The sequence below is a fragment of the Zonotrichia leucophrys genome, chromosome 2 (assembly GCF_028769735.1).
Source record: "Zonotrichia leucophrys gambelii isolate GWCS_2022_RI chromosome 2, RI_Zleu_2.0, whole genome shotgun sequence".
In the NCBI taxonomy this organism is placed as follows: Eukaryota; Metazoa; Chordata; class Aves; order Passeriformes; family Passerellidae; genus Zonotrichia; species Zonotrichia leucophrys.
Window position 1 is genome coordinate 145,357,374 of NC_088171.1, and position 25,811 is coordinate 145,383,184.

Genomic DNA, 25,811 nt, shown 5'->3' on the forward strand with positions numbered 1-25,811 from the left:
TAGGGCTGATGCACCCTCCTAAACACTGAAATCATGGAGGGGATGTGAGGCATGACAGGGGATTGTGTGATCTGGGGTTGCTCTGTAAAGAGAGGAGTCCCAAAGGAGTTGTCAGACTGCTTTCCACAGGGTGTGCAGGACAAATGTCCTTTTGCTCTTCAAATGAAGTCACTTTTTTAAAAAAAATCAAACACATCAAACATCTGTGAATAATTGTACACGTGTCATGTCATTGATTGTAACCAGTAAAGCCAGATCAAACGTTCCTTGCTATACCAGCCACATTGCCGGAGTCCGAACGCCTTCAGCAGGGTGAGGGATGAGCTCTGAGCCCTTTGGAGCTGAGCTAAAATCGCAGCGGGCTGGACCCGGCGCTGCCGCTGCCCCTTTAAGAGCCCTTTGGCTCACGGCGATGCTCTGAAATGCAGGAGGTGGGACAACACCGCGCACAAAAATGAAGAAGTGAAGGCAGGAAAAGTTTTTCCAGAGGAAAAATGCAGGGCTTGTCCTTCACCGTGACGTCAGGTCTGTCTTTAATAAAATCCCCAAAGAGCCAAGAGAAAAAGGCAGAGTGCCTAGGCTGGGTTGCCAGTTCAGGATTGCTCTGCGTTCCCCAAAGTGGTGTTTTTGTTCAAAACGGCTCTAAATCTGGGTTCAATCAAATGCATTTAATCCCGGCTTCCAGGGATGAGGTGGCTTTTGCCCTGGATTCTAGCAGCAAGCAGCATTTTGCAGGTGAGTTTGAAAACTGCCGGGGAGAGCTGTCTCTGCAAACACACCGGGGCTGGAGGCAGGGTGGGCTGGGAGAGCCGAGGGTGCTGCAGAGATCTGGGGAGGTGTGAGAGCAGGGAGGGAAAGGTGAGCTAAAGGAAAGGGAAAGGGAAAGGGAAAGGGAAAGGGAAAGGGAAAGGGAAAGGGAAAGGGAAAGGGAAAGGGAAAGAAGGAAAGAGGAAAGGAAAGGAAAGGAAAGGAAAGGAAAGGAAAGGAAAGGAAAGGAAAGGAAAGGAAAGGAAAGGATGCAGAAGTGTCTCAGAGTTGAGCTCTTCTCAGCATCCAGGTGGATCAGCACAGAAAACTGTCGGGTTTTTTCTGTGTATTGCCACTATTTATGCCATGGAGCAGAAGAAGGATGAGGAGATTCCCCTCAGCAGCGCGGCCGAGGACGTCAGGACCGGTGTGCAGGGGACAGGGCAGGTTCCCCACGGGTGCCCAGGAGTGCTGGGACCGAGACAGCCCCGGTACCGGTACCGGGGCGGAGCGAAGCCGTGACGGAACCGGGATCGGGATGGGGATCGGGACCGGGATCGGGATGGGGATCGGGACCGGGATCGGGTCCTGGAGTTGCCGCGGCCGCTACCGCAGGTGGAGCCGCTCCCGCCGCTGCCTCGGGAGTAGGGTTTGATCCTCGATCCCTTCCCAATCTCTTGGAGCCGCTTTCCTCCCCCTCCCCTTTGGGAAGGCCGGTCCAAGGAAGCGCTCGTTTCCCAAAGGTGCCGGAGTTTTGCTGTGCCTTTCCCGGGCGGAATTCCCGGGCGGGAGCTGGGGCTGGGAGCAGCTGAGGCAGCCGAGGGTCCGGCGGGACCAGGTGAGCGATCCCTGTCCCCATCCCCAGCGCTGCACTCGGGGCTCGGGGAGCCTCGGGGACCCGGGAATGAGTTCCACTCTCTCATCCCATCCCCGGGATGTCAGAGACCCCTTTGGGCTCCCCAGCTCGGGGTGGGGTTCCCGGATTCAGACATGTGTCCGAGCATCCCTGTGCCCGGAGCGGGGTGACACCGCCTGCTCTGCTCTGCACCGGGGATTTTGCATCCCCTCTGCTTCAGGGGCTGGTGGTTTGTGAGATGCAGCGAGACTCTAAACCAGGGGAGCAGCACACCTGGGTGACGGCAGATGGCACAGAGATAAGTCCTGCGTGGATGCTGATAACAGGGCTGCTTCTGAAAAATAAAACACATCGCAAAGCCGACGGCAAACAAACGGCACCTCCTGTGCTCCTGCGGGAAACTGGTTCTTACCGCAGCTTATTTTTGTTCAGCAGGGAAAAAATCAAAGGAGAGAGGTGCCCCCTGCCCCCCAAACACTGTCACTAGGAGAGATCTGTGCAAACCTTGTAAATTGTGCAGGGGTTGTCCTGGGTTCCCTTGGTATCAAAGATTTTTGTGAAAAACATGCTGTGGAATGAAAATCTCTGTGAATGTGTCAATACATGCAGGCACATGCTTTTGCTGAGGGGGTAGGCAAGTGAGTGCAATCCAGATGCTCCTGGCAGCATGTTTGGTCTAAAGAGTATCTAAAAAGTGTTCAAAACAGTTTAAAAAATAGCCTAAAAAGTCTCCTGGGTCTAAACAGTTCCAGCTCAGGCTCTCCATTGGGCAGAGCAGGTGAAGCTGCTCCTTGGGGCATTTGGGGACACTGTCACCTCCTGAACACACCCTTGGGTTGGAACTTGGAAAGCTGTGCTCAGAAACCACTGAGTGGGGATAATTTCTCCCCAGTAATGAAATGGCTTTCTCTGGACCCTCTACCATGCCTGAGCTGGGATGTGATGGGGGTTGGTAGGCTGAGGAAAGCAGGTTTCTGTTTGTCATATACAAGGGAGTGGGGAAACAGGAATGAAAAAGTAAACAGCATGAATCAGTGAGCGGGATGGGCAGAACATCTGGGAGGGAGTATTGGCCTATGGAGTACTGACAGGATTTTGGGGAGCAGAGAATTCTTGAGGATGCTGTATGAAGAAACAAGGAATATTGCAATTATTTTGGGATATTGTGAATATTTAGCTGGCCTGGCTACCCTGCTCTTGAGATATTTTAGATAAGTCATGAGACTTGTAACAGATGAGTCCTGGTAAAGCTCCAACACTGTCCCAACTCATCATCCGTAGCTTTTTGTCTTTGCTGGCATCATCACAACAGTAATAAAGCTCTTTCTAACTCTGCAGGGACATCCATGGAGAGGCAGCACCAGGCAGGTCACTGTGCACATTGTGCAAAGCCCTGGGGTCTCCCTGGAGGCTTGTCACTCTTCACATATGGGAAGAACTATGGGCAGAAAAAGATATTCCACTGGGAAAGAAGAGGGCTGACCCTCTGGGTTTAAATATAATATTATTCCAGGGAGAAAGGCAGAGGAGATAATATAGGAAGGTCAGGCAGGTCTCAAAGGCATTTCAGAAGGCAGCTCTCAGGTTCTGCATCTCCTGGTACTGTTTGAAGCTACAACCAGTTATTCAGTTCTTAAGGAATTTTATCAACAGGGGTTTTTATTAGGGCAAAACTGCACAGGTGATGGGCTTGTGAAGAAAAAAATTACTGAACATAGATGGAATTTTAGGCATAAGTTTTGGAAGATTTCTTGAAATATCTTGTTGTTTTGGGGTTTTTTGTGGTTTTTGGGGGATTTTTTGTGGGTTTTTTTCTTTTTTTTAAATATTGATATAAGGACAGACACCATGAGAGTCTAAGTCACTTCAACCAGGCTGAGATTCCTCTGTGCCTGAGTCATTTTGCAGCAAGGACTTTAAAACTGGATCTGTTGGCTTCTTTCAGTGTTGCACATTGAGGAGTCAGAGCCAGCATCTTCAGTCTCCAGTCCTGATGAGTCAGAAGTGTGAGACCACTCATTCAGAAAGGACAAAATGTCCTAAACCAGGGAGGTGATTAAATAAACTATTCTGCACTTTGTAGAAAAGTAGCAAAGGAGCTTAGGTAAGAAGAACAGCATTGGAGGTTTCTAAAACACTTGAAGTGGAAGAATGGGTGTTGTGTGGATCTGATAATCTAAAATAAAAAATAATAGGGTGAATGCCAACCTGCAGATTTCTCAAATAGAGAAAGAAAGCAAAGAATCAAGTTGTTCTTCATCAGATCTACTAGTAGGCAGGTATTGATTTATCTGATGTGATGGCAGTCATGGTCCACAAACACAATGCTTTTGGCTTTGATGGGTGGAAAGGAGGAGAGAGATGCTCAAAAAATGGTTTTATTTGGCACCATCTCATTTGAGGATACCTGTTTCACTACATAGTAACTGATAATGACCCAGGCTCAGGGCTGCCTCAGGCTGCGTGTTAAGAACCACAATGTGTTATTTTTCCTTCTTTTATGAGATTTATCTTACAGATATAAAGCCAAGAATTTAATCTTTAAGATATTTGGATTTGGTATAATGAAAAAAATTTAAAATTTCTTTGGGCTCTTCCAGGAAAAACCATATTTCCACCAAACATAAACATAAGCCAAAAAAGCAAAACAAAAACACAAATAAAAGACAAAGTGACACCTTTATTCTTCCCTGCAAAAGTCCCATGGCTCTCCAGGGAGGGTGAGCTGAGCTTTACCTGTTAAGTGCTTCTTGACAGAATGCTCCTGGTTTGCAGCATGGCTAACGATGCACAGATAATCTCAGGCAGCAGAGGTTCAAAATTGCTGTGCCTTGTCCCTCTAACCTTCCCACTATTCCCTCTTGCTCAACAACATCTGGTTACCAGAGGTAGCCTGAATACACTTCTCTGAAGGGCTCTTATCCTACACTTCCATAAATTGTAGTCAGCAATTAAAATTGCTCCGGTTATAGCAGCTGAAGATTCAGCTCTGGAAATTTAACATCTTGAGGCTTGGAGCTGGCAGACACAGCTCCCATGGGCATGGCTGCATTGTGCACTGGGCCTTCCCAAAGCTGAGCTTTCATTTGGCAGACCCCCTCACACATCCATTGCAGAGTGAAATCATTGCTAAGGCAACGTCCTGAAGGTAGCACTGAATGTTCTTCACGTGGGTCAGAGGCCCACACCCAGGTCTGGTTTTGATGAAGATGCTTCCTAAGTACACACACACACACACACACACACACACACAGAGTTTCTGCTGAGAGAAGTAGGACCTGATGCATTTTATTTCAGAATTTCTCCTGGAAGTGTCTGAATTTGCATTGGTAGTGTGAAACAATATCTTTTCCAGCATTGACCACTACAGGGCAGTGGACAGGGATTGGTTTCCTCACCCTCCTCACAGCTGTGCCTGTTTGTGTCCCCTGGGACAGGTCCTGTCCCCATTCCACACTGCAGCAGTCCTGCCCTCAGGGGCGGCTTCTCCAGGAGGAGGCATTAGTTAAAAGTGATAGCTATGGATTTTAACAAAAAAGTGAGATTTATTTGATGGTTCTGTGTGTCTGTCCTTTCAAGGACTCATGCATGTTTAGTTTCTCCTGCCTTCCCCAGGTGCTATGGTCAAAAAATTCAGAAGTCCTCAATACCCATGTGGGACATTTGTTCTTCAGAAGCTCTGGGTTCCCATGTTAGCATGTGAAGAGTTGCTCTAGCATTTTGCCAGGCTCAGCTTGCTGTGAACTGATCCTTTTGGATGTCTCTGTGTCCCAGAGGGGTCTGGAGCATTCCTGTCTGGACAGCCCTGGCTCTCATGCATGAGTGGAATTGAAGCTGTTTATAAACCCAAGAAATGTATGTGAACCTTGGCAGCTGTGGCCTGGCAAAGCTGGACACCCACAGCTTCAGCTGAAGATACATTTGAATATTGAACCTGACAGTGTCTCATGGTGTGGGCCAGGAAGCAGAGTGAGATTTTACTCAGTCTTTCAGATTTGTCAGTAGGAGGTTTGGGTAGCTATCCTGGATTAATTTATTCCTCCTGTTTTCCCCTTTGCTTTCATATTATATAGTTCAAGCATCTCATTCTTATGGCACTTATCTTAAAAACACAATTTTCCCTTTCTTTGAGTAGAAACACTGACTGGTAGTTGATAGACCCAAAGAAATGCTACCCATTTCTTTCCTTTCTGTGCTCTGATGTCCACTGAGTTGGACTGGACTTCCAGCACCCAATTTCATGTGTTGTGCCACCCAGGGTTTGCTGCACCCTGAGGCGAGTTCTCTTCAGCTCCCCATTGCTGCAGGACACCACGGATCTGATTTTCACAGATGTGTTGCAGGGTCAAGGGACTCTGAATGCTGCTTTAGGAGCTCTGTGCAGGTGTTCTCCAGTGCTGCTCTGAGTTTCCTAGCTGTGGTGAGGATCACAGGTTCTTCTACAGCCTGGTGGTCTCCCAGCTCTGGGATGTACCTCTGCTGGTGCCCTGTTCTTTCTTCATCCATACTGAAACCTTAAGTGTGTTTTGGCATCCTGGATGAAGCTTCTGGAGTCCTTTTAATCCCTTGTATTTTCTTGTAGATTACTGCTGGGCTTTGTAATCCTTGCATCTGGGCAAGGTGTGGGAAAGCAAAAGGAAAAAGGGCATTTTTACCTCTGTGGGTGCCAGGCACTGACTCTGTCCCACAAGAAAATATTCTTGTGGTTGGGGAAGGAAAGGAGAGCCTTTAGGCTGAAACAGCTGTGGAAGAAGGTAGCACTTGAGCTGAACTTTGTGGCACAGCTCAAATAATGAATTTCTAATACTTGGGTTGGTAATGCATTCCAGGACTCTGTGGTCATCTCAGTTCCTCTTCTGTTTCTGAATAGCTCCCACGTTGTTCTTCTGTTTTGTTAGTCTGGGTCTGTCATTCCACTTAACCTACAAAGCAAATGAGAGATGAGCAAGTTGGAAGGCCAAGTTTCATGAAATCCAGGAGGGTGAGCAGTGAGCCCTAAAGGAAACCTGAGAGGGATTTGCAGAAATAATTGTGGGCTCATCCACAGAGGGTTATGAGTCACCTGGACCCTGATGCTGCTGGACACCTGCACAGTTAAACCTTTGCAATTCCAGCACTGCAAAAGGACCTTGTCCTATGAGCTTGCACTGCAAATTCACAGGATTTTCTTGGAAAAAATATCTCATGCTGCATGGTGGGAAGGTGCAGCAAGATCTCTTGATCCAGCATGAAACATACTCCTACTCATCTCAAAGTAAACTTGCCCTTTCCCTTGCAAACACATTGAAACAATCTCCAGTGAAAGGTTTGGAAGTGGATATGATGGATTGGTTTTATTATTCCATCTCTAACATGCAACTGTGTGGCTTGACTCAGTATTTACATTAGATTCAGAAATATGTAAATATCATGTGTAGTCACAGAATTATAGAATGGTTTGGGTTGGACAGGATTTTTAAAGGTCAAGCTGTCCAACTCTGCTGCAATGAGCAGGGGCATCTTCAACTAAACCAGGCTGCTCGGAGCCCCCCAGCCTGACCATCAGTGTTTTCAGGGATGGAGCACCCACCAGCATTCTGGGCAACCAGTGCCAGTGTTCAACCACCCTTCCAAAAATCTTTCCTATGTCTAATCCAAGATCCAAGTTGTCCTTCCTTCAATTTAAAGCCATTACTCCTTACACCCTTGCAGTGTATAAGGAAAAGAACACAGTCAAGTCAGGAGCAGTAACCAGTTTTGTAATTCTGTACAATGCCTGATAGAAAATTATCTGTATGCCACCAGGAGCAGTGCAGCCCACACAAGCTTCACAGCTCTGACCAAAATTGCTCTGAATGACCCACTGACTATCATTATTAAAAATAATGATAATATTTTTATATAATGATTTTATTTTCATTACAAGATAGCAATAATGTGTAGCTGCATGAACTGCTGCACTGTCTTTTCTAGGATTTGTAAATGCGACTCACATTTGAATTTCTGAGTGGCTTAAAGGTTTTGATTCTTTCCATGCTCCACCAGTTTTCCACACTATGATCAGGGTTTTGTTTCTGTTGCTTTCTTACTGAAGCTTTATGAGTTACAAGTGATGGTAGGATGGGTAGGGGGTTGGTTTTTTTTTCTCTTACTGAAGTTTCCTCTTCTCCACACACATATCCTTGTCCTGTGAAAAGAAGAATATAGAGTAAGAAATGGAGCATGGCTTTGCTGGAACACAGTTTGATGCCTTTTGGGAGCAACACTAATCATCCCAAGCAATGACTCTGGTGGATTTGTTTTATCCATGTAGAGACCAGCCTTCTTGCACTGGGTGAACAATAATATTCCAGGGCTCTGCAGAGAGACAGGGAACTGCACCAGAAAGGGCCATGATTATCACACAGCACCTCCTGCCTGTGCTCTACACCCCTGTGCCATCATCACTGCCGTGCCTGCTGTGTCCTTTGCATTGTCATAGCTGTGGGCACATGAGGCCACTCTGTGTCTGAGGTTTTGGACTTGCAAATCCTCCTTTTCAGTTTTTTCAAATCCATCAGTGAATTCCTGGCTGTATGTGATGACCAAGCAGGCTACAGCTCACATTTATGGTCACCAACTTGTATCCGCTGTGACAAAGAGAACTCTGTATCTGGGCTGATAAGGAGGCAGAGACATTGAAATCCACACGGGGAGAATTAAGTTCTCCTCTGCATGGCTGGCACATGTTCCTGGCTGCCCCCAGGCTACCAATTCCTGGGCTTGAGACTGACTAACAGCTGGGTCACTTGAGCTGTTTAGCAAGGAAGGACCAAACCACAAGAACTGCAGCCAGTGCTAAGAATCTGCAAATGGATTACACGATAAAACTCTTCAGTTACATTTTAATGAGGGGGAAAAGAAAGGCTGGAAAACAACAATAAGGAAAATAGCCAGGTTTCATTAACTAGTTTGGCCATTCAGCAGGTGATTTATTGATAAGTACTGCTGGCAATATTTCCTGCAAGATCTTGGACTTAAAGGACCGGATCATACCCACAGCATCTGTGTGTGGGCTGATAAACACTGAAGTAAGAGAATGAGGGCAAACTCATTTGGCTCCTTTCTGTGAGTTTTATTTCCACATTTGACCCTAGCAGTTAAATATAAAATGACATCTCTGCTATATAACACTGCAGTTCATTTATGGAGACTGTTCACTATTAATTTTCACTGTTCTAGTGGCGTCTCAAGGGCACATTTTTAAAATGACATTTATTCTATGAGGCACAGCAGTCCTTGAGCTTGACAAAGGGGTCATAAGTAGTGGAATTTGGGAGGTTGCTTGAGCTATATTTGCAGATTTTGCATCAAAACCTGTGCTGTTGTTGCTCGGTGCACTGGGGTTCCCTACAGGGGTGGTGTGATCCTGCTTATGAGGGCTGGTGAACTCTTTGCCCACCAAAGCTGCCTGGGTGTGGGTGAGCTCCTGCGTTTGTGGTGGAACAATGCATTACATACCTAGTTTCAGGCTCAAATAAGATGCTTCTGCTTTTTGAAGATGATTTGTTTAATTTTGTGTGGTTTACATGTATGTATATGTGTGTGTATATATAGTGTATATATATAGTACACATATGCATACTCCACTCTCTTTGTATTTTTTTGGTTTGTGTCAGTTTTTCCATACATATCATACAGAGAGTCTGCTTGCACTTGAGGAGATGTTTGTGCTGTATTATTCACTGTTTATATACTATAGAAACTATATTAAAATGCTTGCCAGAGTATCATCTGGGAGTCTGGAGTATTTGATCAGAGGAGTAAATGGATACTGCAGCAGCAAGGTTGAGATTCCTTTAAAACCTCTGCATCCTCAATAACTGTAACATTTTATAGGGCAATTATTAAATAATTGAATTCGTTTCATTCCCATGTGACTATATGACTGTAAAGGGCTTGATCAGGGTTTCATTGTTCACCCTCTAACACACAAGGGAAACCTCCTTACCAAAACTGCCTCTGCAGTGGGAGCTGACAGGATATAAATGTATACAGGATACAAATATATGGCTTCACACCTCCCTGGCCCTCCCCATTGCTTGCTCCAGTGTGGTTTTTCTGGCACAAAAGGTGTCGGTGGAGCAGCCTTAGCCCAGGGGATGCTCTGCTGGGAGCACCATTTGTGCACCAACACTGCCCTCGCGTGTCGGGGCTGGGGCAGACCAAAATGTTGGTAACCACATCATCAGCAATTCATCTTCATCCTCCCAGAGACAGCTCACACAGCTGCTGTCCTCCTCCATGGGTGCAAGCAGCAGTGTTAACTCTTTAGGGGTTGAGATGTTGCCACTTCCCAGGCAGGCGTGGTTTGGGATGGGGAAGCGGCAGCAATACCCTGGCCTGAGCAAAGTTCTGTTTGGTTTTGCTTTGTTTTGTTCTATGTTGAGACATTCACAGTGTCAGCAGGTCTCTGGATCACAAACAGGAATTTTGTCACCATTTTGGTTTAGTCTCAGCAGTATCAGAGCTGCGTGTAAGCAAGAGGGAATTGTGTGAAATACCCATTTCATCGCTCTGCACAGATCCATCCAGCTATAAACTGCTGATCACCGCTGATATGTGAGATTTGAAGGTGCTGGAGAGGTGAAAGAGTTCTGCCCTTTTGCAGGCATCAGGTGCATGTAAGAATTGAAAGCCAAACTAAGAAACTGGCTTTGCTGACCTGACAGCACCTGAGAGGCAGCTCAGGGGAATCATTTCTTTTTTGCATCCAGTCAGAACTCAGTAGTTTATTAGCTGTGGGTAGGAGGAGGGATCATGGTATGGTTACAGTGTAGGAACAAGAAATCTAACTGCTATTTCTGGCTCTGCCACAGATATCCTGTCTGCCTGTGGGACAGTCACTTCACCTCTGGGGCCCCAGATTAAAACAGGGTCATTTAATAATATCACCCTCATGAACCTTGCTTCAATGTGACACCCTCTTCTTGCTTGTGCATGTGATGTATGTGCATCCCAAGCTGGAGAGATGATACCTTTAAGTATATCAAAGTTCATATTTAATTCCTGCATCAGTTTTTTAGGTTGACTCTTTGGCATATCTTTTTATCAAAGCTCTGAATTTCAGTTCTGTTTCCACTGACATTGGGATCCAAGAGATAAATTCTCCAGCTCATTTCATCCTTTTTATATATTTACAATTTCACTCTTTTTCTTTTTTCTTCTGTTCTTCTGTTCTTCTGTTCCCTTTTCCTTACTTGTAGTTTCCATTGTAGTTAATTCAAAAGCTATGGTTTTGCCCCCAAAGTCTTGTAAAAGTCAAGGCCTCTTTCTATTTTCTTTCTTCCAAATTTGCAATCTGACATCTTTTGTTAAGAGTAGTAGGGAAGGTACAGCTGCTTTTTGGAGCTTTCTGTTGTGTATTAAAAGAGGATCTGACCTTCGGGCATATCTGGCTTAAGGCTGCAGCGCAAAGCCCAGGCTGGCTCAAGAGCTGGCTCTGACTTCTAAGCCCCCTCACTCCCACTGCACAAATTTTCTCTTTTTGCTGTTTCTGGGCCAGATCTTCAGGAACAGCCTGTTCTCCCTGTTCAGGGACTCATCACCCCCACTTGCTTCTCTTTTGTGACACATGGGACAGGATGCTGCCCATAGCCATCACTCTGCTGACTGCTCCTTCCGAGCAGCTCTCACTGAAAAGAAAAAGATATCCCTTAGGAAAATTGTTTGGATCAGCCCATCTCCCAGGCCTCACATGGGAGACTTATCCAGGTGATCTTCTCTCCAAGCTCCCTTTGGCTCTGTCTCCCTGCTGGCTTCTCATCCTTGATTCTGCGCTCAGCTGCTGCTCTGGCAGCCGAAACGTGGCTGAGAGAGCCCTGTGGTGTTCTGCTGTCAGCAGTAGGGACTCTTTGTCTCCCAGGGCCACAGTGTGGGGCTGCCAAGGCAGGTGAACCCCAGGTGGTGACCTCAGGCCCTGGGCACCCACAGCCCCAACTGTGGCATTCAAATTCTCTGAAAAATTTCCTTTGCCCAGGATTTTCCTCCTGGGAAGCTGAGAGGTCTCAGAGAAAAGGAAAACAATAATTATCTCATTTGCTTCTCCTGTGTTGTGCTGGTCTGGAATGTGTTTGAAGATTGTTTACCCAAGGTGATTGCTTGATTGGATTCTGGTATGAGTTGTTTTGACTCATTGGCCGATCAGTACCAAGCTGGGTCAGGACTCAGAGTCACGAGCTTTCACTATTATCTTTTAGCATTCAGGAAGCATCTTTTCTGTATTCTTTAGTATAGTATAGTATTCTTTAATATAATATAGTATAATAAAGTAATAAATTAGCTTTCTGAGAACATGGAGTCAGATGCATCATTCCTGCCTTTATTAGGGCATTCCCTGCAAACTCAATACCCAATGGGCTCCCCTTGACGTGGGCTCCAGGGCAGGAGCAAACTCCTGATTCAGAGCTGTCACAATGCACTGGCCCTGGGAGCTGATCACCTTTATCACCACCTTTATAACCACCTTTATCACCACCTTTATAACCATCTTTATCCAAGACTTGCATGCCAAACATTCTCAGCCAAGTGCTGCTGATTTTCAGAAAGGGAAAGAATTCTTTTCCCAGCCATGAGCTAGCAGCCAAGAGAAGGAACTTTCCCCTGCCAGTTCTGTTGAATTTTAAATGTGAGGTCTATGGAAATCCAGACCAACACAGACCAGATGTGGTGAAATTGCCCATGACAAAGTAAGGAAACTTTACAAATCTGAGAGAACATCAAGGTGAAAATTTTGAATCTGAATTCAAGGTTTTCCTTAAAGAATGTTATCAAGTAGCCAAACTATTAAAAAGTGATTTCCCTTAAACCTGAGATGCAGAGACCATCTTAGAACATCTGTTGATGGGAACTTCCTCATGAACCCCAGATCAGTGCTGAAGAAAAACTGTTTTGGAACAAAACCATTCTTTTATTCCCTTCTCACAAACATTGAATAAATCTTTCTGAGATATTTGAATAGCAGACATTCTGAATTATCTTAATGTTATGGACATACCTGCTGCCTCCTGGCAGTTGCCCTGGATTTTCAGCCTCTGCCTGTGGAAACCCCTGGTTCTTCTGGATTTTTTTTAAATCTCATAAATTTTTGTGATCATCTTATTTCCCTTTGCTGCTATTAAAGTGTAAGATGGTGTTTGGTTTTTTTTTTTTTGTTTTGTTTTGTTTTGCTTTGTTTTTTTCGTTGTTGTTTTTGTTTGTTTGTTTTTGTGGGGGGGTTTGTTTGTTTGTGTTTGTTTGGTTGGTTTTTTTTTTTTTGTTGTTGCGGGTTTTTGTTGTTGTTGTTGTTGTTTGGGGAGGTTTTGTTTGTTTGTTTGTTTTTTGAGGGTTTTTGGGTCAATCTATGTGGATTATTTGATGCTCTTAAAATCCATGGCATGAAATGATACATCACCATTTCCCCATAGCTGAGTAATTACCTGAAATAAAACCCCCAAAGAAAAAGGATATGGATCTAAATCCCTCTTAATGATTGAAAATAAGGTAAAAATGTGGCAGAGTGACTGTGAAACCCAGGCATCCTCTCTCCACAGTCACTACCAAGCAGGCTGTATCTGTTTTCTCTTCTGACCTGGGGATTTAATGGTTGTGGGCTCTGTGAACATGGGGGCTGAGACTCTGGTCCCTAAAGGTCAGCCTTAAACTCCCCCTAGCCACCATGCAGTTTGTTGTAACAGACTTGAAATCATTAGTTCTTGGCTTGCAAAATGAGTGTATTTGGAAAAAATAAAATGTTGTTTCTTCTCAGTTTGCATCAGTCTCTGTAACAGGCTGGCTTGCTTGTGTGCCTATGGTTTGTTTTTTCTAATAAAAGAGACTGAGTAGGAAGGACACTCCAAGTGCCCTGTAACAAAATTTGCAGGTTTTTTACTCACCTTCTGGTAAAAATGCTAATGCACTTCCTGCCATTTTTGTAGAGTTGTGGTGAACTGTATCAGAAATGGGGGGGTGGAGGAAGAAAAGTCCTTTTGTATTACAGTTAAAATGCTGAATTCCATTGTTTACTTGGAAAGCTGATGGGAGCTCTGGGTAGGGTCAGGAACCTGATCCACACCAATATTCTAAAATCTCTTTATTTTTCTCTACTTTGTGTCTAAGTTTTTTATTGAAACCAATAGAGTTGGACACTCCTCTGGGGCTGGGAAGTTGGCTGAAGGAATTGAGAAATACAAAATTGAAATCATAACTTCTTAAGGGTATTCAACCATGGAGAGTAGGGGAGAGAGGAGAAAAGTGGCCTGAAGGCCAGGCAAGATGTGGAGGTATATGCTGAGATGGAGAGCCATGGAGGTCTGGTCCACACAACCTTGGCTGCTTCTGGCTCAGCTCGACCCAAGGGCCTGTCAGTCATCCCCATGTCAGTAAATTCCCATCATCTGAGACTTCCTTGAGCCTTGAGTAGGCTTTATGTCTTCATGGTGGGCTGGAGAGAGCATGCTACTGCTGATAAGTGCTGTGCCAGCACACTGGATCTGCCCTCTCCCTCTCTGTCCTTTGTTGCTACAGAGTTTGCACACTTGAGGTCTTTCTTTTCTGTGTTAAATCTCCACTGTTAATCTCCTTGGTAGGTTTGAGAAAGAAATGGACAAGTTTAAAAATGCATTTCTGACTCCAGATTCCACTTCCTGTTGATACAGCTGTGTTTCCTACTGGATAGCTCTGTAAACACAGAGTTTAACCCTTCACATCTTGCAGTTGTGTTGCTTCAGCATCACCAGTTTCTCTCCTTAAGGGAAATTTCTACCTTTTCTGTCCAGATCATCCTTTTTTCCCCTCCTTCTTATTTTTGCACATCCTCACAAGTTACACATCCTGCTGTAGCTTAACACTTCATTCAAAAAGAACTGGATTTCCTCCTGCTGTTGGTGAAAACCCTTCTGTCCTTCACAATCCCCATTTTGTCATGTTGTTTTTGTGGAGGGGAAATAATTGAATCTTCTGAGTTTAATCCAGAGTAATTGAAATTATTAAATTTCCTGGCAAGAGAACCAGCAGAAAACCAATGTACCAGAATTCTGTAAAGAGAATTTTTAGTGCATGAGACGACAAAGTGTCTAATAGACCTCAGCTTGAGATAAATTACATTCTAGGGGTGTTTCAGCCTTTCATACCAGAACAAAATCTTCACCTCTGTCTGTTTTCCTTTTGGGTTTGCACACTACTTAATAGATGGCATTGGGGGTATCACACCCTATTTAATTGATGGCATTTGTGAATCATACCCATTGGTGAGGACCTGGTTGCATTGACTCTGCCATCTTGAGTGAAACCTCTCTGCTGCTGGAGCTACAGGCATATCCAGCCTGAGCAATGTCCTGGCTGCCAGATCATTGTTCCTCTGAAGTGAAGAAAATGGAGAAACCCTTTTTTTCTAGATTTCCTGAAGGTGCTCAACTGTGGTGTTCCACCATATTTGAACTCTTCCAGACACATCTGAAGGTCATATTCAGACAAAATCATATGCTAAAAGCTGAATAAGGATATTTCTGTGGGTGAGTGGGTAGAAATTTGTTCTTCCCAGGTGCAGCACCAGCAAAGTCCTGAGGTTACAGCCCTTGTAGCAGCTCTGGGTTTCTCACCTCTCCCTGTCCATACTGATGTCTTCATAGGGAACTCATCCCTCACCTGCATTCATTCCCTTCTCCCTGGAAACTGCATGTTCCTCCATGGTCTGGGCACCTCACAATCTTCAGAGTTTGTTCCTTGTAGCAGCAGAATTGTTACCACTCCTGTTCTGCAGACACAGAGAGGTTTAAACAGCAAAGTCATGCTCTACTCTTCCAATGCAGAGTTTATGTTCTCCACTTTGGCCACATTAAAATCAGGCATTTTATGTAGAATTGTCAAGATTCTTGTGAAGTCAATGCAATGATTCCCTCTGTATTTAACACAGGTTTGCACCAGGGTTTGCACCCAGCAGCTGTGAATGCAGCTCCTTGTCAGAGAAGCTGAGGAGAGTGGGTGGGTTTTGACACATTTCAGCAGTGCCAAAGATCCCAGTGACCTACTGAGTGTGTCACAAGGGTGGTTACTGCTTATAACCAAACCTGGAATCTTCTACAGCACTGCACAGAGCTGTGACCATGTTCACAGGGGTCTCAGGTTGAGGGAAGAGATGAGGATCTGACTCCATGTTTCAGACGGCTTGATTTATTATTTTATGTTATATATTACATTAAAACTATACTAAAAGAATAGAAGAAAGGATTTCATCAGAAGGCTAGCTAAGAATAGAATAGGAAAGAATGATAACAAAAGCTTGTGTGTCGGACAGAGAGCTCGAGCCAGCTCACTGTGATTGGCCATTAATTAAAAACAACCAACGTGGGGCTGTCACAGATGCACCTGTTGCATTCCACAGCAGCAGATAACCATTGTTTACATTACATTACATCCATGTGTAATTACCACGTGGCTTTGTGGTCTATATTAGAAAAGAAACTTCTCTTATATAGTCCTACTTGTAATTATGTCTTGCTGCATGGGCATCTCCAGGTCCCAGACAAAATTGATTTCCTCCATTTCTCCTCCTCTCTGCAGCTGAAAGATTTTGGGTTGTTCAGCCTGGAAAAGAGAAAGCTTCATGGCAAAGTCATTGTAGCCTTTCATTACTTATAAAAGCAGCTTATAAAAAAGAGAGACAGAGATTTTTACATGGGCAGATGTGACAGGACAAGGGGGAACAGGTTTAAATCAGAAGAGGAGACATTTACTCTACATTTACAATATTAGGGAGAAATCCTTTACTGTGAGGGTGGTAAGGCACAGACACAGCTGCCCAGAGAAGTTTTGGACACATTGTCTCTGGAAGTATTCAAGGCCAGGCTGGATGGGCTCTGAGCAACCTGCCCTACTGGATTGTTGCCTTTTCTGGGGGAAATCTGGTCAGATATCCTCTTGAATGTGTAAGAAATGAGTAGCTTCTACATTCTTTTATACCTTTAATGGGATAGATTGACCCTCAAATGACTGCGTGCCCCAAACCCTTTCCCTCCTGATGGGCTTGTCTTGAAAGCAGATTTTCTTTTCCTTTCTTAAAGAAAAATTAGAGGTTGGTTTGCTTGTGCTTGGGCTTGTAGCTTACATGAAGTTTATGACAGCACTAAGAAAATTAATAATATGTTAAAGTAATTTGTGTTTTGATATGTCTTATTAGATGTTCTCTTGGAAATGCAGTGCTGATGTTGATTTCCAGCATGATCCCCAGACAGGTTAAAGTCTGTCATAAGAACTCATCTGTCCCAGATTGGTGCCAGCTTTAGGGGGTAATTTTCACTCTAGATAGCATCCAATCTGTGGGCTTCTGATGTCCTTTTGCATATCTCTAAATTCAGGTACTGTACAGCATTTCACACCTGACCACCACTGAGACTGAGCAGAGCAGCTGGGTGAGAATATCACTTGATCTCTTTTCCTAGATTTCAAAGACAGAGGATGCTTCTTTCCAACATTGTCTGTTTTGGTAGACCAAAAACTACCTGTACAGGCTCATCACTTGTAACAGATCACAAAAAACTGAGCACAGGGCTGTCCTGGATCTGGTACATCTGGTGATGAGTACTTTGGGTATCTGAAATTTACAGTCTTCCTTTCTGCTTGCAAAACCTGTATTCCATTCTACTTCAGTGTCTCAATTACCATCTGGACAAGTTAACAAATTACAGATTTTTTTAGTTTTCCTTTCCATCTTCATGGCTTTAGGCCTAATGCTCTTTGATATCATCATTGGGAAGGGATGTTGTGTTCATGTTTTGGCACATAATGTCTCTGCTCCACATGTTGAGCTAGTAAATTTCTTCAGATAGGCTGGGCTTGTTCCAGGGATTTAGGCAGATAAGTTCAGCAAAGCTTGGGAAAAGCAGGCCTCCAGCTAATCACTGTGCTCCTGCTAAATGATCTCACCATAAAATTGGCAAGGTTGTTGGTGCTGATCTCAGTTTAACTTCCGATATGAGCTTAGAGCAATTCATCATTTCTCTAGCTTATGGACCACCCCATGTCTGGCTTGCTGCCTCCCTGCTGTGCCTGGGCTCAGACTCCCTTCCAACCATGATCTTGTGTACACTTGATCTCATGCAGTGCTTGCAGCTACATTTATCCTGAATTTACTGGTTTTATTTAAAAATCTTAAGTCTATTTTTGTATGTGTGTGTTGTTGTTTGGTAGTTTTTTGCTTTTCAAGTCAGAAGAAAAATGCTCAGAAGGCTTGTGTTAGCATTCTGCCGCCTGCTTCTCTTTTTAGGCATCACTGCTGCAAAGGACTTCAGATTTCCTTTGGAGAACATTTTCTGCACATTCTAAAGCACAATGACAAAATACACAATTAAATCTGCTGGGGGGATTTTAAGAGGCAGTTGTTTGACATTGGTACCCTGTGATATGGCTAAAAGCTTGATACCAGCTTTAGGAAGTAAACAGATTAGGAAGATAATGTCTCCCTAAGGAATTCTCTACTTCACTTCCTCTAGGATGTGATTTAAAGCAGCATCTGCTCTGTGCTGTGTGTTGTTTTACACTTTCCTTAAGATCCCTGAACTGAAGATTGTTTTGATGTGTGTCTGAGCGAATAATTTCACACTGTTGCATAGAGAAATGTCATGGGAATTCTGTCTGGGATTTTGAAAGAGGCGGAAGAGACTTTACACGGTGTCCCACCCTTCTAAGAAAAGGGAGCGCACAAGATTTGTAGGTGTTCATGTTGACAAACAATGACAAAAGTCCATGAAAACTGACAAAGTTTTATTGGTAAATTACTCACTTTGCATGGAAATTGGTGTAAGTCAGACCCTGTTCTCCTAGTGTAAGCACACAGCAGTGGGGTTTGGGTAAAGGAATAGGGTGATAGACAAAAGAGAGAGAGAGAAATGGATTGGATTAAAGAAGGGGAGAGAGGGGAGGGAATAGAGACATCACCAGTCCTGGTGATCCATCTGATAGGGTGTGCAGGTTCCTGAGGGTCACAAACACCAGGGCTTCATGGGGGCACTATTTTCTTGATAGATCTTCCCTGCCCTGGAAATAAGTTTCTAATTTTCTATGGAAATTATTTAGCATGCACAGACAATCTGTTCTTTTTGACTTTTCTGGAAATGGGTTGGAGGATTTTGGGAATATTTAGTGGTCTTGAGCCTGTTCCTCATCCTCCTCTGGTGCTGTACTGAGTTGCGTTAATCTGCAGGAGCCAGAACAAGGACATTTATCCCAGAAATTACTGTCTCTACCTGTCCGTGATCCCTTCTCCAGCCACGTCCTGTTCTTCCTCACAGTGTGTTATTACTAACACCTTTGGCTGGCTCCACAGCTGTTTGGCTGTTGGTGTTTGAGGCATCCACATCAGCCCCTCATCTTCTGTGATTCCATGACTTCCCTCCTTTTAGTGAGGGCAGAAAACCCAACCCTTGGAAGTAGCACGGGCCATGGTGCTGTTTCTGTGCTGCTGTCAGTGTGATCAGATGCCCCCAGAGAGTGATGGGGGGAAAAGTAGAAGGTTCCCCTTTTCCTCTTTGTGGAAAGGTTCAATTCCCCTTTTCCTTTGTGACAGCCAGAGCACTCCAGCTACCTCATGTTCATGGTTTGTCCCTCACCCTGCCTTAACCATGTCAATGACTTTAACTCACAGGGAGGTTTTGTGGTTTGCCTTCTGTGTGAGTCTCTCTTTTCTCTGCACCCCCAGTACGATGACAACACTCAGTCACTTCCCAGATGTCTCAGCACTGCCATGGTCCTGTTTTCAGCAATTTCCAGATGTCTGCTGCTTGTTCAGAGCATCAATCAGACCTCTTGCTGTCTGGCTGCATCCTCAAGTCATGTTTCCCTCCTTAATTTAAATACTGTTCCATTTGACCTTTGGAATTTGATCTGTTTTTTCTCAGAAAACTCATGGTGGGAGATATCGGCTGAATTTTTCACAATACAGATGTGAAAGTATCACAGGCTGAGCTGAGCTGTGGAGGAGACCACGGTGCAAGTCTTGTCCTTGCAAGCACAACACAGCAATCACCTGGATGGGGTTTGTCATTGCTGGTACTTGGAACTGCACCATTGCAATTCACTCTTTCCCCCTGCTTGGTGTAAGATAAAATCTGATGATACGCCTTTCCCACTCTGTGTTTCACAGCTTTCCTGATTTGGTTTTCTAGAAAGAGCCACAGGCTCTAGTTAAAGTCTCGAATATTGAATATTTGGATTCCATGATTCTGCTGCTTTCCTCACAGAAGCATGGCCAGAGCACACCCAGATCAGGCCACCATCCACTGTGCTGGGGATGCCTTGGCTTCAAATGTACAAATGCTGCTTTACTGATCCTTTTGCACTCACAGAACCAGCTCACTTCAGATGCTACAAGAGATTTGTGCCATGACTTTACCTGGCAAAGGGTGAGATAACACATACCACTTAAAGCTGGATCATAATGTTCTGCATTCAGACTCAGGTTTAGTTTCAGGTCCTCCTCAAGTATGCAGAAGTCTGGCATCTTCCATTGGCCCTAACGATGGTGCTGACCTCTCTCTTCTCTCTGCATTCTCTGTCTAGCAGATCTCATAATATATCATATGCCTCAGTTACCAAAATATGCCACACTTGGAACAAAATACCCTTTTGTCATGGGACTCTGTATCTGGAAATGCTGCTGCTTATTCAGACAAGTTGTAGGCTCCATCTCTTTGTTACTTAACCACAGGGATGTAGCAGTGCAAAGACTGCTCATCTTTCACTGAGAGTCTTGAGGTGGCTTTGATATAATGATATAACACTTTATTAAACGGCAGCTATGTTTTTTGGATGAAGCCAGGCATGCCATGTGTTCCAAAGGGGCCATTAAAGTAGCAGTAGCAGCAGTTTCTTTTTCCTTCCAGCTACAAAACCAGATTTATGGTATGTTTCCTGTCATCAAATAAAATAATAATCTGTCAAATAGCTTTTGTTTGGCTGGGCTTATGATAGGAGTTGGCATGGTCCTGAAAAATAGAATTCTTTCATCTGCATTATATGCACCATTTAACAAATAGATCAGTTTTTATTCCATTTATGAGCCAGAAGCAGACTTTGGGTGGCACAATGCAGAACTGAACAGGGGAAGATGCCCTGTAGGTGGTTTGGGGGCATTTTCAGACGTGGATTTGGCAAGGTGTGCCTGCACAGGCTGCCAGGAATGCTGGCTGTCCTTGCCCTCTGAGGGCAACACGTGAGGATGGAGAATCCAGAGCCTCCCTGGATGTCCTGGTGCTGCTTTGCTCGGCTGGCAAAGAAGTTGTGTTCAGAACCTCCCCAAATATAATTTGTGGCTTCTGCCCATTGTTTCACCCTCTGCTACCACTGGGAAGAGTGGACTGAGAGCAGCCCAGCTCCCTCAGTGTCTTCTCCTGTTGATCTCTGACCATCTTGATTGCCATGCTCTAGAGTGCAAATTCCCAGACAGACCATTTGAAGTGAGGGTTCAAGACTCTACTCCAGGAAATGAATTGTTCTATCGATATCTCACCAAAACCAGATTATTTTCCATATTGCATTTAAATAAACTTATAACAATTGCAAAATGAGAGCACTTAATATGTATTTCAAGGAGGAAGAAACTTTGATAGTTGGAAAATAAAGTGACTAACTCAGAAATTCAGAGCTAGAGATAAATAGTTGTGAAAACTTGATATGGAGGGAAAATTGCTATTTAAGAGAAATAGGGATTCTTGACTTAATTAGGGATTCATTACTTAATCAGTTAATTAGCAACTCCAGGGAAGAGCAGATATTAGGTCAAGCAAATTGTTTCAGATTAGAGAATTTAAATAACACTGAAATTTTAAAATGAAAAGTTGTTTTAACTCAAAATTCTCTGCATTGGAACAGAAACAGAAAATCTGGGATACTTGAAACTGCAGATTTATATTTTTGTTTTAAAAAATCCTGAAAACCAAGATAATATTGAAGAGCTTAATGAAATTTGGACTATTCTTGCTATGGGGAAAGACGCCGCAACCAAACAAACAAGTGGGGCTTTAAAATTTTTCTTTACTTTTTATGCACATCATGGAAGAATGTCCCCAAGAGGGTAAGAAGATGAAAAGTATCTTCCTTTTGATTTCACAGCCATGAGTGAAAAGGAGATAAGCAAAAGCAGAACAAGGCCACTTGTAAAGTAAAACCTCTGCCAAAGCACTCTGCTCCTGTCTGGCTGCTGGAACTCACACTGGTTTTGCTACCCAGCTTTTGGCTCCATACATATCTTGTGCTGTGCAGTTTTAGGATGGTTTCAGACTCTGTGATCTTGGATGGTGCACACACATTTTCCCTTTCCTAAAACTGAAGTCTGTCTGCTTGTGCCTTCTGGAGACTTTTCTCATTGCTCCTCCAGATGTTCCCTGTTACTTTTCAAACTCCAGTTCAAGCTTCTTTCACGGGATGAGCTCATTGCAGCACAAGACATTAAAATGCTCTCAGAGCACATAAATTGTGCTGTTCAATATCTCTATTTGTGGAGTCAGTGGTGGCAGTGTCAATTTGTTAATGATGCCCAAACATTTTTAGGTCACCCTCTTTTAAGTAAGTGCTTCTACAGGGGGCAACAGTTATAAAACATCAGGTTGCTTTCTAGCAGGGAAGGTTTTTTTCGCTCTGAATACTCCATAGAAATATATGAAGAAAAGGGGAGGTCACACTGAGTTTGCCAGTATAAGCAATCTTTTGGCAAAGAGATGAATGTATGTAATCTTTACTCTGTAATTGTCTAAACTGAGTTAGAAAAGGCTATTCCAAACATCTGTCTACATTCTTCCCACAGACACATTTCCCAAAATAAAGTTATGGAAAGCTGATTGCTCATCATTCATGGATCCACAGACTTATAATGGTTGGCTCACTGGGGATATTTTATTTTCTTAGGCTCTTGGGTGTTTTCCTTAATGCAGAATGTTCTTTTCTGTTCAACCTACCATGCACATCAAGAATAAATCCAGCTGGCACCTGACATCTTTAACACTGTCTTATATTTTCTGGGTTCAGAGTCTGTTATTTCATAATATGTCCAGGAGATTTCAAGTCTGGGATCAATTTTAATGAGCTATCTAGACCCTCATGCATGGGGAAGCTGAGCCCTGCATAATTATATTTTCCTCTGACCATTAAATTACGTGTCCTGCAGATTCAGATTTATATCTCTGTCCTGATGCTACTTGTCCCTAGCATTAGCTTGTGACAATTTATGAGCATTCAGGGGGACTTAGGGATTTGTTGCAAGAGTTTAACAGCAAGGAAGTCCTGATGGTACTGTGATTACTGCTGATCTCCCTGTAAGAACTGGCTCTCTGTTAACCCATCTGTTTTGGGTATAATAATAATGCAAATATTCAGAAATATTCAGCACAGAAGTTTCAGCTGAGCAAAATCAAGAACAAATGTCTACCCTGAGGGCCTGATTTAAGCCCACTGATGTAAGCCAGGTCCTGTTTTACATTGCCATCTCTCTGACAAGCATTATGAGTTTTTAACTTCTGTCAGTTCTGGAATGAAACTAAGCATCCTCTATGCTTGCCCAGAAATACAACTGAGGGATGGAAAGGTATGTGGTTTTATTTAATGGATTGTTTATATTTCATTTTGTCTTTTCATTTTTTACTTATTTATTGAGCTGCAGATGCTGTGTTCCCCTGGGAATGTGCTACATCAGGTTAATGTAAGAAACTCTGGGAATGTGCATGAGTCTCCTATGGTGTCTTTAAAATAATTTTGGATAATGGGAATACTTAGGGTGGTTCTTGGAACTGGAATTGACTCTACAGGCATTTCTGCTTGTGCTGTCTCAATAGTTCAGCCAGTAGGTGGAACCAGGGGAAAGCAGATGTGTGTTATGTACAAGGGCTCAGCCCTTTCCTAGGAGATGCATCCCAAAGTGTCTGCATAAAACTGCATTTTTTACTTCAGTGTTCTTGTTTAGAACAGTCAAACTCCAAATCTGGACTTACTTCTAAACAGTGACAGGAGGACGTTGTCAGACCTTGTAGTACAGAGAATATTTCAATAAAATTTCCTCACTAATCATTTTCACTTGTGAGTATGTCAGAGCTAGAGAACAGGATAATCCAAATCACATCATATCCCTCCATCAACAACATCTGGCATTTGCTCAGAAGGGCAGTATCAGAAATGTAGGTTAAAACTGCTTTAATGTGTTCTACTGTGAGAAATTAAATGTAGTGCACCCAACAACATGTATCCTGCAAAACACAGCTTGGGCAGTTCTGACTGAAATAAGAAGTTCTCCTTTGAGACTAAATTACCACCAAGGAGAAAACAGTGGAAGCTGATAAAGTACCAAGGTTTCTGCTGCTATGGAACCACTTCTCCAGCTCTCTTGGCAGCCAAAGGAATCCAATTTAGAAATCACTCTCCTGTCTAAATGTTTCCCATCAACAAACTGGAAGGGAAGAACAGGGAAATCTTCTCCCTGCCTTCACTCAGCTGAAAAGAAAAATACTTGAAAGAAAAAGGTTTTAAGAGTGAGATCTTTCATCTTTACTGAAACAGTAAAATCAATACACATGAATATATTTTTAAACATTTGTAAAAGCTGGAAGCAAAGGGGTATATTGTGATGCTTTGCTGCTTTAATGCAAATGTAGAGGTTTCTCATGTACTATGTAAAAGTTCTGCAATAAGACTGCCTAGCTTGTAGTTTGGGCTATATACACTGGTTTCACCACCAGAGTTTGGTTCTTCCAGTTTTCAAAATTAAAACATACTTAAAATTGCAGGATTTTTCAAAAGATTGAAAATATGTGCTGCCAGTAGGAAGAATGTGCTGCTAAAATGCTGCTATCCATTTTATATCTTGAAAATTGGTAGTAAAACTCCTTGCTAATAAAAATACTGAGTTTGTGGCTATGGCAAACAGTGGGTAGTTTTTTTATTTTCTCCTCTTTTCTTGAATGTGAAGACAGAAATTAGCTGGGAATTGTTGCTAGCCATCTGCTCTGCAGATGCAAAAAGAAAGTAATTTTGGAGCTTGCCAAGCATAAATCAGGAGTGACTTTAATAGAGAATTATCAGGCATAGCAGGGTGAGAAAGGCTTCATCTTGTTTTAATGAGGATGGGCTTGTATCTCCAGAAGCAGAAAAATTAGAACTCATGAATAATTTTTGCAGAATATTTTCTCCTTGGCACCCAAGATAACAAATCTGCAGACTCCAAGATTAAAGAATAATTAAATGAAACAGGTTAATTACCAGTACTTCAGAAAATTAATTTCCTAACAGGCATATTCTTTTATCTTTCTGATATTTTGAAATAAGGTTGTCAAATCCCCACTAGTGTGACTTTTAGTGTCACTTTTCTCTTTGCTCTTATCTAATCTTATTTCAGATTTCTTACAAAATAATATTCATCCTCTGCATTATACTGACCCTAAATACATGATTCCTGAAACCTTAAATTACATGGGTGGATTTTTTTGGGATTTTTTTGGTGTTTTTTTCTAATGAAAGACAGCCATTGGGGAAGGCTGTTACAGGGTGATTTCCTGTTGATAGCACTTGTGGAAAGCATTAGTCATGATGATTTAACCAATATACTCATTAAAATGGGTCTATTTTCTAAAATGTTCTGGGACATTGAAGTAGTCGGGCTGAATAACTTTTCCAAAGAGACTTAGGTACTCCTAAGTGATGACAGCTGACCATGGAAAGGAAAAACCCAATACTTTTATAAATCTACAGAATGGTTTTTCTCTCAGTGAAGGCCTGAGGGAGAGGAGAGGAGAGGAGAGGAGAGGAGAGGAGAGGAGAGGAGAGGAGAGGAGAGGAGAGGAGAGGAGAGGAGAGGAGAGGAGAGGAGGGAGAGGAGAGGAGAGGAGAGGAGAGGAAGGAGAAAGGGGAGGAGAGGAGAGGAGAGGAGAGGAGAGGAGAGGAGAGGAGAGGAGAGGAGAGGAGAGGAGAGGAGAGGAGAGGAGAGGAGAGGAGAGGCTGCAAGGCTGTACAGGTTGTGCACTTTTAAAGGCTCCAGTGGAAAACAGTTTCCAAAGGCTGGGTTTTGTTTAGGTGGAGATGGAGCCTAGGACACGATGCCAACCCCATCACTCCATGCCTTCCCTGTTTGTAAAACCCAGAGTGATGGGTTTGATGCCTGTCCACACTGATTATCTGAAGATGCTCATGTGCACTATCCATCCAAGGGACTTAGCCACACCTCTGGACAATTCAGCCA

The 25,811-nt window shown here is 43.5% G+C and overlaps 1 protein-coding gene across 1 annotated transcript in view; it reads left to right on the forward strand.

Moving 5' to 3' along the window:
- The first annotated feature begins 561 nt into the window (after positions 1 to 561).
- Positions 562 to 25,811, forward strand: part of CCN4 (cellular communication network factor 4) — a 35,124-nt gene continuing 9,874 nt past the window's right edge. Inside the window, exon 1 of the mRNA XM_064703629.1 lies at positions 562 to 735. Coding sequence (XP_064559699.1) covers positions 688 to 735 — 48 coding nt within the window. The 5' untranslated portion in view covers positions 562 to 687. The remainder of the gene's footprint in view (positions 736 to 25,811) is intronic.